This window comes from Kogia breviceps, chromosome 19 (assembly GCF_026419965.1).
Source record: "Kogia breviceps isolate mKogBre1 chromosome 19, mKogBre1 haplotype 1, whole genome shotgun sequence".
Taxonomy (NCBI): Eukaryota; Metazoa; Chordata; class Mammalia; order Artiodactyla; family Physeteridae; genus Kogia; species Kogia breviceps.
Genome location: NC_081328.1, coordinates 14407293 through 14420294, shown reverse-complemented (window position 1 = coordinate 14420294; position 13002 = coordinate 14407293). Strand labels below are relative to the sequence as shown.

Here is a 13002-nt window from a genome sequence, read left to right as displayed (position 1 = left end):
CATCTTTTGTGGCTTGGCTGTAGGATCATTGGTATCATTGGCAAGTTCTGCCAAAGTGGCCAAGTATATCTGCCTATTTAAGCAGGGAGGGAACTTTATACTAATGTTCATTTCTAAAGGAAGAAACCATGGCATTACTAAGGGTGACTGATTGACAAAGGATCCTGTGGTCTGGGTGGAAGATGAGTACAGAGGAATTTCTGACTCTGGGGTGGTTTTGAGGTTATATATAAAGCTAAGATGACACTTTCTGTGTCAAGACCTCTTTTCTAACAGTACTCAAGTCTTAGCAAGGATATCTTCACTCAAAACAGAGATGACATCTCAAAATGTCATGGATTTGGTGCTATGTTTTTTTATTATTGTCATCTCTGGCCTAGCCACCTTGGAAACCTATGCATAAATACATAAAATACTAAATCTTTAAGAGAATTAAGTTATAGCTTAGCACAGTCTTTGGTATCGAGGTCAGAACTTAGTAGGACTCAAGGAAACCTTGAGAAGCAGTTGTCTGCTTCCTGCATTCTGATCCAGTGGGTGGAGACAGATAACTCGGGTCTGAGATTATGCCTCCTTTATTGTAATTGGGTTGTGTTTTCTTTTCCCCCTTTACCATTTGAAGGTGTTTATAAATAATGAAGAGACCAAAAGGGAGGCAAGCAAGTGAATGAGACCTGAGAGGATTGCCAAAGACTTGCTACCTGGAAAACTCCCAACTCAGTGGTACTTCTTTGGGTTTTGTTTGTTTTGTTGTTTGTTTCTTGCTTCCCCAAACTCATAATTTGTCTCTTTGTTTTTAGGGCCATGCATTCTCTCAGAATTCTCTCTCCTCCATCTGGTTTCATATAATTAGCTATTAACCAAAGCAGAGCCAATTTGGGTGATTCCTTCATCATTAGACTGAAGGACAGGGTCACCCAAACCTGCTTGAACAGGAACTATGCTTTCTTGGCAAAAATGGCTTGAAAAGCAGTGATGTCACCAAATGGTGATGAGAAGATGAGGAGAGATAGCTTCCTGAGAATGGCTATGAGTACCTCTGGCACAGGGGCATGGAGGAGAAATACTTTAGGGTTTAGGTCATTAGGGCTGGGGATCCAAGGGGATCCAAGGGACAAGGGCTGTTCTGTTGCACAGAGCTTTAAGACTATAACTGGAAAATATATACATACATATATATATATATATATATATATACTCCCCCACCCCACCCCACCAGCTGGCTTTCCTGTAAAAAAGGAACCATGATTTCTCCAAAAGCTATTATCTTAACCAGAGTCCCGTGGTATCTGGCCTAGAGAGACAACCTGGATTTTAGCCCTTAGGGGCCCTTTAATCCTGGGGGGTGAGGGTGGGGGGTGGTTAAAAACCACTGGACTGCTCCTCATTTTGCAGTGAGTTCTGAATGATTATAGGGTTCTGCATATGGGACTGCAAGACCTAATAAACTGAAATCCCCGCTGTACCAGATGCTGGGGGAGGGGGCTGGCCAGATGTCAGTAATTCTTCTTTGCCAAGCCTTATACCAAGGCGTTAACCAGAAGTAGAACAGCTTCTTTAGGGTTCACTTCCTTATAATCTCTCCTGCTCAGAAATGGTAAGAGAATGTTAGATGAGGAACATAGAGGAGGAGGAACAAGAAGTGGGGAAGGAGGGAGGGAATTTTTTCATGACAGGATAATGTGCCTTAGACGAATGTTGTCTGCATTTCAGTTTAGACTCTTGGATAGTTCAGAGTTTCTTCTTAATTGATCCAGAGGAATAAGGATGGGCTAAAATTATCCAAACCTAAAATCATGGCCCCAGAAATTCCTCATACCAAGCCTTAGGATATGGCTTTTGGTAAACATCTCTCCTTCTTCAAATTGCTTTGCTATTTGTGAGGCCAGTATGGAGCTTCCTGTCAAAACAGGTGCCTTCTTTCTTGATGACCAATTAAAATTTCAGGGCAAAGCTTTTCTGGGAGGAACTGGATGTCCTATTGTATTGCTTAATGGCCTAATCCAAACCAAGGTGTGGGTCAATCTGTACAATGCCTTATTTTACTCTGATCTTAAGCATTAGTCCTCATAAAACCAAAGAGCCTATCAGTCACTGAGTGGTCAGATCCAGGAGGAAGCTTTTCCTGCATCTACATGGATGGCCTTTTGAATAACTGAGCAGAAAAAGCATGGTAATGTGAAATATTCATAAATCACTGAGTCAGCTCTAGCCAATCTCTTGGAAATTTTGTTTGCTTTCTCTGGTCCCAAATGTCTCTCCAGGGTCTGGAGAGGGAAAGGCTAGTAGTAGTTTCAGAAAAGAGGGCAACTAACCAAAAAAACACCTAAGATATGAGGTTTATACTTTTACCACTTAGAGAAAGCCCACATCTCAGGAGAAAAACACCTCTTGCTAGAACTCTCTGGAGTAATCCCCCGAAATGGTACTGGAGGGAGCAGCTAGAATGTCTGAGAGCCTGGCTCCTTGAGCCATGGTCAAGCAGACCCTGCGAGGATTTCCTCTTCCTAAAATCATCCTTGGGATCTCTCTAGTGAGTCTTGAGGTCCTAGGCTGAAGCCCCAGATCAGCGCCACTCCCGGTCAGGACTTGCAGAACTCAACCGAAAGCCTGGCCCTTGGTATTCCAGATGCAGGCGTTCACGCTCTCTAGCTGGTTGCCCTCCCCCACCCAGCCTCAGCACAGCACTTACTGCCTCTGGGCCTGTCTCACACTCTGCCACCACATGAAGTCAGCAGAGCGCCACAGCCACAGAAAAAAACGAGGGAAGTGCCATCAAGACACAAACCTCTCCTCACTACATCAAGTGGCTCCAGCTTGAGAACCAGCGTCGCAGAGCTGATTATGTATGTGGCACAGACCTGCCCAATGGCTCACAAAACTCATCTCCTCTGTATCTTTGCTGGGAGCGAGCATTTTCTCTCGAGTCCAGGGACATACATGGAGATATTCTTTGGCTTATGAAGTCGGTGACAGGGTACAGTGACGGGGAATGCCCAGCTGCTGAGCCAGGATGAGTTGGCATGTGTAGAGCAGGGCCTGGGCAGGAGTTCTGCTCAGAGGCAAATTAATGCTAGCTTGCTGGAAGTTCCATCTCTTTCCACAGACCAGTTTAAGAGAGAAGGGGCTGAATCGGGGCAAAGAGCGGAAGCTGCCTGCGCCATTCAGTCCTCACTGCCTTTTCAGGACTCAGCCGTGCCCAGCTCTGTTCTTCCTCGCAGGGCTGGTGGGTTCTTGGGTCAGGTCTCACCTTGTATACGATCTCTTCCAGCTAAAGATCTCCTCCAGGTTGGAAGAGGGAGAGACCTCCCGCTTTGGCAGGGTTCCCCAGCGACGCCGGCCCCCTAGGAACGAAACTCGGCGCCTGCTCAGCCCTTTCATCCTCTCTTCCATTCGGAAGAACTCAGTCAAGGCCCGGAAGTACTCCAAGATGACCTCGTGGCTCCAGGCTGGCAAGGGCTCCTGGCGCAGGAAGCCACAGTGGCCTCCGTGGCGGCTGAGCAGGAGGAAGAAGTAGGGGTTGCTGTGAAAGAGTTCAGTTGGCAGAAAGTGGTTTGGGGGCCCACACACGGGATCGTCGGCACTACAGATGCACAGCACAGGTACGGCTGCCTCGTCCACATCCCGGAGGGGGTCATTGTGGTCCCAGTAGGTGTCCCAGCTGATGGGGGAGCTCTTGGTGTGGCAGAAGAGGGTCTCTTCAAACTCTCGCAGGGAGCGGCTCCTGAACAGTTTCCCAGTGTCCACTGTGTCCTCCAGGGCTGTGGCGTACCTGGCAGAAAGAAGTTGAATGGAGAAGGAAGGAAAGAGGAAAGAACTGGAAAATAAATTGACAGCAGAAGTTACAAAGTGGCAGCCCACAGGCCAGATTCTGACCACAGGGGCTTTCTTTGGCCATATAACGTATTTAAAAACTTCCATGTCATTGCCATCATTTAAAATCAGGAGATTTCATATAAAATGCAGCTATCTGGCTTCTCGAGGGAAATGGGGGAGATCTGGCGACATGGGCTGTCATGGCAACAATCAGGGTATTTCCTCCCTCCTTTCTGTGTTACAGTTTCTACCAGGACAGTCATTCATGGCATTACCTCCCCAGCCCTGGGGCAGCATTTGACTTTACAGCCGCTGAGTTATTGCAACAGCTCTCCTCCAGAACTCATCTTCTGACCCTCTGTAGGGAACCTGCTATGAACTGTCACCTCCTGAACCTCTCCTGGAAGAACTCAGTGGCTCAGACTATCCAAACCAGCAAGTGACATCCCCCAACATTAACATTTTACTTTAAGTTGTATTAGTTTGTTTGCTTTTTTAAAAGATAATATGCTATCCAGCTGTTGACAAAATGAGTGTGTCCTTGATCAGTGGGGCAGGTATTCCTAGAGAGGGCTGAGTGGCGGAGGAAGTGACTGGGAGTGTAATTAATTGGGTGAGGTCCCAAATGGGAGCCTGAGAGCAACTGCCCTGGGAAAGAGGGACATCTTTGTTGTTTCCACCTCCCTGGAGAGGGCCTGGCACCCTGACCAGGAGGCCAGGATGGGCAGCTCAGTCCTTTATTGGGGTTAATTCAGCCGTAGCCAGCTGAATTTGGATAGGTGTTTCCTGCAAACATTCAAAGAGGCTTGCCCCAAGTTGGCAATCCCAAAATTCCATGGGCAGGGCAGTTCCTAAAGGCCCAGGTTTCCTTTCCACTTCCCTTACCTTATCCTCCAGCTGGTGCCCAGGGTCAGCACTGAGGGTGGTCATTTGGGGATGGAAACTGGCAGTTAAGCCATGTGAGAGTGCCCCTGGACTGTTCCAGTGGCTCTGGGTTGCCATGGTAGCACATGGGCTGTTGCTGAGCTCAGGGTTGACCTTCTTAGAACAGGAGGCAAAACAGGGCAAGGAAAGAAAGAGAAATCACAATTGTCACCATGTATTGGTGCCAGGCCCCTTACTTTCGTTATCTTATTTCATGCTTATAACCACCTTGGGAAGTGGTTATTATAAACTCCATTTAACTGAAGAGGGAAGTGAGGCTCAAATGGCTTAGCTAACTTGCTGGAAATTCAGGATTTGAACCCAGGTGGGTCTGACCCCACATCCCAGGTCTTTCTGCCACACCACACTGCTGCCATCATGTCTTTGACCTCATTCTTCCACCTCCTAGGAAAACAACAGTGTAAGCAGAGGCCTGGTTATTTGCTGTGGGAATGTCACTCAGGCCTTCTCAGTGGAAAATTCTCCCCTGTCACCCTGGTGGTAGATTCTTTTCTTTTTGGAGATTAAAAAAAATGTTTAAATACTCTTAAAATTTTTGCATTAAATATTGAATATATACCTGGGAATATGCAAAACATCTGTCAGGTCTAAAGAATTTTAATAAATCAAATACCATCAAATTTCTGATTCCTGTCACCTCCAGGCTCAGAGGAAACATTCTGGACAGATAACCAGTCACAATTGCTTCCAGAGCCCTCTTTGCTGATTTGACAAGCCATGGACTAGGCGATGTACGTGTCAGGTGCTGCTTCTTGTGGCGGGTGGGGCAGATGCTCAGGTTGCTAGGACACGGTGGGGCTGAGGTGAGGCCAGGGGGCCCCAGGTCAGGAGTCCCTGCTCTAGCTAATGAAGCTGAGTCCGTCTGTGGCTTTTAAACCTGTTTCCCTGATTCTGTCCAGACTAGAGGGTTTGGACGCTTCAGGAAGTGTGTGAGGAAAACATTGCCCCAATTGCTCTAAACCTGTTTGATTCAAAACCAGGCAGAGCCGTTTCTCAGCCCCAAACCTCTATTCCCCCATTGCTTGTCTGCAGCCTCCGTTACCCACCTGCTGAGGGCGATCTTCTGGTGGAGAAGAAAGCCCCGCTCGTAGGGCCAGGGCAGGCCGGCCTCAAACCACTCGCGGCAGCATAGCACCGGCGAGATGCAGGCTGCACCGGTCATGTAGCTGGAGGAGCCACACTCGCCCAGGTAGGACAGCAGCAGCGCCGAGCCTGAGCCCTCGCTCACCGCGAACAGCGGGGCTGCGGGGTGTCGGAAGCGGATGTAAGTGATGGCCTCTTTGAGATCAGACGGGTCCCCGAAAGGCTGCAGCCGGGGGCTGACCAGTGGGCAGCCGTGGTGGCCGCGACGGTGGAAGATGACCGGGTAGTAGCCGCGCTCCAGGGCCAGCAGGCAGAGGCCGAGCACGTTGCGGGTGAGGCGTCCCCAGGCATTGGGAATCACCAGCAGCACCGCCGGGAGGCCCCCGGCGTTGGTGACCCGGCGGCCCCGGGCGCAAGGTCCCACGACCCAGTCCAGGGCCACCAGCCCATCGTCCGCCAACTGCAGGTACTCCCGGGCCAGATCGGACCCCGGCCCCACAGGCAGCACGAAATGGCAGAGGGTCTGCAGGTGGGGCCCGGAGAGCCAGGAGCGCGGGCCCGGCTCCAGCGCTGTCGAGCGTCGCAAGGCGCGCAGCAGGCACTGGGCCAGCGCCGACGGCTTACAGATGAGCCTGCACCCGCCGGGCAGAGGCTCAAGCCCGTCGCTGAACTGGTCCGCGGAGCCTGCGCCGTCCACCTCCTCCTCGTGGTCTCGGCCCTGCGCCCCCAGCAGGGTCCTCGCTCCGACGGCGCGCCTCCAGGGGCGCCGCAGCAGCGCGGAGAGCAGGCCAAGCAGGGCGAGCGCGGCCAGGAGCAGGGCGAGGGCGGCGCCCCACGGCGGCATGGCGAGGCCGGAGAGCCCCCGGCGGGCGGCAGCGGCGGGGACGTCCCCTTGGCGAGCTCCCCGCTCTGGCCGCGGGGCCGCCGCGGCTGCCCGGGGCCCTCCCGCGGGGAGGGAGGGGGTGCACTCCGGATTGGCCGCGGCCCCGTAGAGGCAGCCAGTTCAGTCCTGGCTCCCCTCACCCGCCCCCCACTCCCGCCCACGGCCCTTTGTACAGTGATTGCGACAAGCAGGAGCAAGAGGTGAAAGGAGCGGAGGCCACGGGGAGGGAGCGAGGACGCGCCGGCGAGGCGGAAGGGAGTGGGGAGGGCAGCAAGCCGAGGAGTGGGGGGGGGGGCAGAGAAGTGGGGAGACTTGGAGACCGAGGTTTTGGGGACGGGGATGAGTCTCAGAATCCTCTGCCCCCGCCCCTCCGTCCCGCGTGGTGTGTAGGGTGTGCAGCTACCGGGGAGACCTGCGTCGCTGCGCCCTCAGGGGCAGCTGTTGAGAAGTAGCAAAAGGGAGAAGTGAATAAACCGCATTTCCCGGCGCGGGCTCCCGGGCTTCCGCGGGGCGCCTGCACTGCAGCCGGAGCCACCACCCGCACCTCCGTCGTCGGGCTCGGCTGTGCTCTCTGACCTCGGTGTTTGTCTCGGCCCCGCGGGCACCCGCAGCTGCGCAATAACCCGGCCGGGCGGGGGTCCGGCTCAGGGCCAGCGAGGGCCAGGGCCGGCGTCGTGCCCCGACCGCGGGTGAACAGCGGGAGGCTGGAGTGCCGGGGAATGCTCGTTCCCTTGCCTGCATTAGTGCGCTGTGCCGATCCCCCCCCCGGGAGTGTGGGGCTCCCCTGGAACCTGGCTTCAGGTAGAGGAAATCCTCAACACCGCTCCCCAGGAAGGACTTCCCCAAAAGAAACAGCTCCAAACCTCCGAGAATAGGCTGGAGGAAAAGACGCAGTCAGGTGCCCTTGGAGGGGGATGCCTATCACCCCGCGACCCGGCCGTGGCAGGGGATAGATGGCAGTCCCTTCATCAGCTCAATAACTGGCAATTACCGGGGAATGGGGGAAGGGTAAGAAATACCCCTTGCAAGTCACAGCTATGTGGGAGACGGTCTTGCTCTATTTCAAAGTTTGGAGCTGGGCATTTCAACTCTCACCCTCCACCCACTTTCCCGTCTTTCCTCAAAATCCTGAGCCAGGCCAAGGAGAAGGGCACCGGGGAGAGGGCGGCAGAGCGGGCACCCGCTGCAGGTGACGTCTGGCCAGCGCTCCCTGCTGGGGGCGAGGCCTGTGACTCCACCTCACGGTGACCAGTCTCCTTGGGCATCTGCCGGTCCCCGCTGGGCTAATTGAGAAAGCGGAGGCGGACGTGGGCAAGAAAGCAGCCCCCAGCCCGGCTCCAGCTTCCTGGGACTTCTGGGTCGGGGAGCGTGGAGGCCTGAGACCCTCGGAGACTCCTCCGAGTTCGGGCGCTATTTGCGAGGGCAAGAGTGGGATGGGATGAAGGTGTAACTGTAGAGTGGGGACCCTCTTTCTTCTGCAGCTCGGACTTAAGGCTTCTGTCCCTCTTCTAGATGCAGGTCACATTGATAAGTCTGAAGCGGGTTTGCCGATGGAGCGGACCCATCTCCCCTCCTGGGCCACCCAGTTCACAGTGGAATCCCAATTCCCGCCCTCCTCCCCGCTCCAAGATTCCACCCAGGAGCTGCAGCTGCGCCCTGCAGGCCGCGGAGACCCGCTGAGACGAGTGCCCGGGCGAAGGAGATGGTCCCGCCTGCCTCGCAGCGCGGCGCGCAGGAGACCGGCTGCCGAACAACTTTTCCGGCTTGGGGTTGAGGACGCTTGCGCGCACTGTCCCGGGCTGTGGGCGGGTACTGGGGCGGGGCGGGGACCCGGCGAGAGTGGGCCGGAACTGCGGGGGCGGGGCGAGGCGAGGCGAGGCGAGGCGAGGGGCGGGCGAGCCTGGGGAGTCGCGGCGCGCGGTCTGGGGTCGGGGCGGGACGGCGCGCGCGAGCCCGGGATCTACGTGGGCACGCGGGCGGCGTGGGTGCGCGGGGGCAGGGCCAGGCGGCGCGCGCTCCGTGGCTTGCTGGGCTGCGGGCAGTCCTGGGGCGGGCCGGGATGGCGCCTCCTCCGCCTCCGCCCCAGCTGCTGCTCCTGGCGGCCCTGGCGGGGCTCCTGGGTCCCAGTGAGGTAAGGCGGCCCGTTCCCGAGAAACCTTCGGCCCGGGATCTCAAAGCGCTTTGCGAAAAGTTCGTTCTGGAAGGAGTGGCGCGCGGAGAGGGGACTAGGAGTTCTCCCCTTGGAGGGCTGGGCCTGGGAGGGGGAGGGCAGAGCCCGCGCCGAGGCCAAACGCCCAGCTCTTCTGCGCCTTGAACCCACAGGTGGTGGCTGAGCCGGCGGAGGAGGCGGGAGCCCGTTGTCCCGAGGGCCTGTGGCCTCTGCCCCCACAGGTGGGTGCCTGGAGGGCGATGGGAGAGAGGAGTGTGAAGGGGCAGCCCAGTCCCGCCCTGGCCTCGCGGCACCCTCCACAGCCACCCTCTGAGCACCTCTGCCGGTTCCTCCGGCCCTCAAGTAACCAACGTCTGCATTCCAACGTGACGGCACGGGCCTGCTGTCCTCTCCCCACCCCTCCACCCCCCCCCCGAGTTCCCCGGGGGCTCTAAGCTCTCTTCTCTCCACCTGTATAGGTGTCGCCAAGAGTGACCTACACACGGGTGAGTCCACGGCAGGTAAGTACAAGCAGGAGGCATCCTTAGTGTCTGCGCTGGAAACAGCGAGCTCCTCGCAGGCTTTCTCCACCTTTTCTGCTCACCAGCTCCATTCTTTACCACTCCCCCTCAGTAAGAGGCAATGTGCTTAGTCCCAGGACAGTGAGCCACAGGCCTTGGTCCTCTGCAGTGCCTGTCAGGAATCTTGTTGAGTAGCTGGCTGTGTGGGCAGGAGGCTGCAAGGGAAACTCTGAGGGTAGTAGGAAAAAACAACCTGTGCTCCAGCTCTGCTGTGTGACTTTGGAAGTCTCCTGACTTCTCTGGGCCACATTTTTCTGCAAGAGAGGTTATTAGTAACGTCCCTCCCCATGAGGAGTTAACAAATAGTGTGGGACAGCACTTTGGAAAATAGGAAGCTGTAAGGAGTATGTGTACCTCAGGTTACCAGCCAAACTGTGGGTTCACCTTGTGTGGCTGCCTGTTTTCATTGCCAGTGGTTGGATAGCTTCTCTGTCCCTTTGGTTTTCCTTCTGAAATATCTTTTTTTTTTTTTGATCCTTGTAATAGCTCCAGGCCAAAAGAGCTCATGCCACCTACCTGATTCCTTTTCCCAAATAGCCCTTTCATTCCACTGTTCAGAAACCAGTAAGTGGCTCCTTATTTCTCGCCTTATCGTGGCCTTACTCCCCTGTCTAGTTTTTCAGGCTCTACCTCGTTAAGTAAACCTCATCCAACCTCCCCACATCTTTGGTTCCTCTCGTCTTGTTGGTCTCACCACACATGTGAGTTCAAGCTGCCTAGGCAGCTATTCCCACCGCTGTACTTTTGCACCTGCTTATTCCCCTCAACACCTGGCATATCCTGACTTGAAGGGGGGGCAGCTCCCTGCCCTCCTGCCATCCATCCCCATCCATCTTCAAAGCCCAGCATAGGAGTCAGCTCTCTCTTGAGACCTTGCCTGATCATATTAGCCCTTATTTATTCATCACCTTCTTCAAATTTGTGTAATGCTTATAATCTATCTCTTATAATTTAACAACTAATCATTTTGAGTTTTATTAGTTTGTGCTTTCATTTGCATTAGTTCTGTTCCCCTGAGTTTCCTTTGCCTTCCCTGCAAGCAGAGTCCAGGAGTTCTCTTTTGGCATCTCCTACAGCATCTGGCACAAGTGCTGAGCGTTAGGTCAGCTCAATCAAAGAATAATTAATAATTGATGAAGTGTTTCCATCCTGAGATTGTGCACCTGCTGCCTTTGTGCCCTGTATTTGGATGCATTGGGGAGATTAGATTGAATATATAGATGGGTCAATACATAGAAGAGCTGGTCTCTATTTTGGGGGTGCTTACAGTCTAGACTGGGAACCTGTAGAGCCACTGTGGCAGGTCCAGAGAAATATTGCTAAAGAGTGTGTTCTGAGTCTGGCAGGGTTAACCACGCATACTGTCACAGAAGTTGTGAGCTTTGAGGGGTGGCAGTGCGTGGAGAGGAGGGATGAAAGGAATGCTCAGAGGCAAGAGGGGGTGCACGCCAGTATCCAGGGCCCTTTGTCCTTTCCTGAGCCCTGAAGGTGGAAGGGTCATCTGGCCATCCTGAGAGTCCCTTTAAGTGGGCTCCCCAGGATGGGAGAACTTGGGGTTCTTAGGGAGGGAGCTGGCTTGATGTCTCCATGCCTTTCCTCCAGGCTGAGGATGTCAGTTTCCTCTACCATCCCTGTGCGCACCCCTGGCTGAAGCTCCAGCTTGCCTTCCTGGCCCACATTTGTGTGGCCCAGCCCTTACTGGCCCCTGACTCCAGCCTCACCCAGGATCGGGTAAGTGGTTGCTGAAAGGTGGTTGTCTGGCACTGGCAGAGGCTGCAGCCCCACGTGCAGGGCAAGGGGAATTTAGGGCCTCCTCTTGCTTGCTCCCCATCTTTGTCTTAGCTCTAACAGTTACCTCCTTTCATAGCCCCTGGTACTGGCAGCATGGGGGGTGGCACTGGAGATGGCATGGGTAGAGCCAGCCTGGGCTGCCCACTGGCTGAAGAGGAGGAGGCAGCGGAAGCAAAAGAAGGAGAAAGCATGGTTTCGCTCTGACAGTTTTTCTGGGCCCTCTCCCTTGGTACCAACACCGGGCAGAGGGAGGCTGTGCCGGAGAGGGTGCGTGCAGGTGAGGGGTGCTGGCCAGGCTTGATGGTCATTGGGTTGGTGCCCCAGGGTGGTGGTGTCATTGGGTAATCTGGGCAGGGAAAGGGTGACGGCTGTCTCTTCTCCTCTTAGGCCACGGCTTTGGCCTTTACCCTGCGGAGCTGGAGACCCCCAGGCGTAGAGGTGGCACCTAGAGGTCCTAGGCAGCTCTTTCCTAGTGGTGCCAAGAGGCGTGGGCTGCGGGCTGCCCTTGGTCTCCAGCCCACCCCCTCAGCCCTGAGGTTCCACTCTGTTTCCCCACGGAGCATGGAGGCCAAGCAGCCTATGTTGGGACCCCAGGGTGCAAGGGATAATGCCCCATCTGTGCCCACCGGCCCACTGCTGCTTGGGGGGCCTGGAAGCAGTGTCAGCTCCAGGCTAGAGGCTCAGGTGCCCAAAGGGCAAAGCAGCCCAGGGGTCTGTGCCTGTCCAAGTCAGGCTTCCCCGGCCGCTCGGGCAGCAGCGCCTCCGCCGGCAGCCCGGGGCCCCACCCCGCGCACGGAGGAGGCCGCCTGGGCTGCCATGGCCCTGACCTTCCTGTTGGTGCTGCTCACCCTGGCCACGCTCTGCACGCGGCTGCACCGAAACTTCAGGCGTGGGGAGAGCATCTACTGGGAGCCCACAGTGGACAGCCAGGACACAGTGGCTGGTGAGAAGTTCCCCTCCTCACCTGCCCTGCCCTGCCCCGCCCTGCTCCCCTTGGCTTCCCTGCCCTTGACTGCTCCCCACCCTGCCCATAGCGGTGCTGAAGCGGAGGCTGCTGATGCCCCCTCGCCGGGTCAAGCGCTCCCGCCGGAGACCCCTCCTCCCGCCCACGCCGGACAGCGGCCCGGATGGGGACAGCTCCGAGTGACCTGCCCCAGCCTTGCCACTGTGGCAGGTCCGGCTCCTCCTCCCGCCGGGAGGCTGCGCCACGTGGACCGCGCGCAGGGCCTCCCCCTGGTGGCCAGATGGCGCAGTCCTGCCTAAGCGCTGCAAAAGGGCTGGTCCTTAGTGTGTGGTTTGCTGGGAGGGATGGGGAGGGGGAAAGGGAGGAGAGAAAAAGGAGCTGTCTCAGCCTCCGTTGCAAAAACTCCGTTTTTCTTATTAAATTATTTTAGTAGAGCCTGGAGTTGAGCTTGTGCATCTGCCACACAAGACTCCCTCGCACCCAGGGCACTGTCCCAGGCCATTTAGGTCGTGTTTGAGGTAGGGGGTTTCTAGTATCAACTTGGGCACTCGCTGGCCTGTCTCCTCTTGCTCACCTGGCCTCAGACACTGGGGTTTAGTAGCGTGATAGACCCCTCTCACCACCAGGGGTGAGCAGGTGGTGGGGATGGTGGTGGTATTTACTGAAACATTGTTATTTCCAGGACTCCTCTAAGAGATGACAGGGGCTTCCCTTCCCTCAAGTACAGGGGCTGGAAGAGTCGTGGTCTTCACTTGCTTCATACTTTTGCCAGGTTGGTCTTTCTCCGTTT

The 13002-nt window shown here is 55.6% G+C and overlaps 2 protein-coding genes and 1 long non-coding RNA gene across 6 annotated transcripts; 2 read left to right on the top strand and 1 right to left on the bottom strand.

Annotated features, from left to right (window-relative positions):
* The first annotated feature begins 566 nt into the window (after positions 1-566).
* LOC136793281 (uncharacterized) lies at positions 567-5319 on the top strand. Its single transcript, XR_010838360.1, has 3 exons — positions 567-723; positions 3272-3602; positions 4061-5319. It is a non-coding gene; the product is annotated as an uncharacterized lncRNA (long non-coding RNA).
* Positions 2148-6688, bottom strand: ABHD15 (abhydrolase domain containing 15). Its single transcript, XM_059046318.2, has 2 exons — positions 5808-6688; positions 2148-3772 (listed from the first exon to the last, which is right to left on the bottom strand). The coding sequence occupies exons 1-2, from the start codon at positions 6686-6688 to the stop codon at positions 3247-3249; spliced, it is 1407 nt and encodes a 468-aa protein (XP_058902301.1). The 3' UTR covers positions 2148-3246.
* A 1965-nt stretch (positions 6689-8653) lies between these two features.
* Positions 8654-12984, top strand: TP53I13 (tumor protein p53 inducible protein 13). Of its 4 annotated transcripts, XM_059046320.2 has the most exons (8): positions 8709-8858; positions 9050-9118; positions 9356-9397; positions 11060-11188; positions 11325-11525; positions 11636-12191; positions 12283-12422; positions 12895-12984. In XM_059046320.2, the coding sequence occupies exons 1-7, from the start codon at positions 8787-8789 to the stop codon at positions 12393-12395; spliced, it is 1182 nt and encodes a 393-aa protein (XP_058902303.1). In that variant the 5' UTR covers positions 8709-8786; the 3' UTR covers positions 12396-12422; positions 12895-12984. The 4 variants fall into 4 exon arrangements, with proteins under 4 accessions (XP_058902304.1, XP_058902302.1, XP_058902306.1 ...); XM_059046319.2 differs by lacking the exon at positions 12895-12984 and having other exon boundaries at positions 8707-8858; positions 12283-12652; XM_059046321.2 differs by lacking the exons at positions 9050-9118; positions 12895-12984 and having other exon boundaries at positions 8654-8858; positions 12283-12645.
* The last annotated feature ends 18 nt before the right edge of the window (positions 12985-13002 follow it).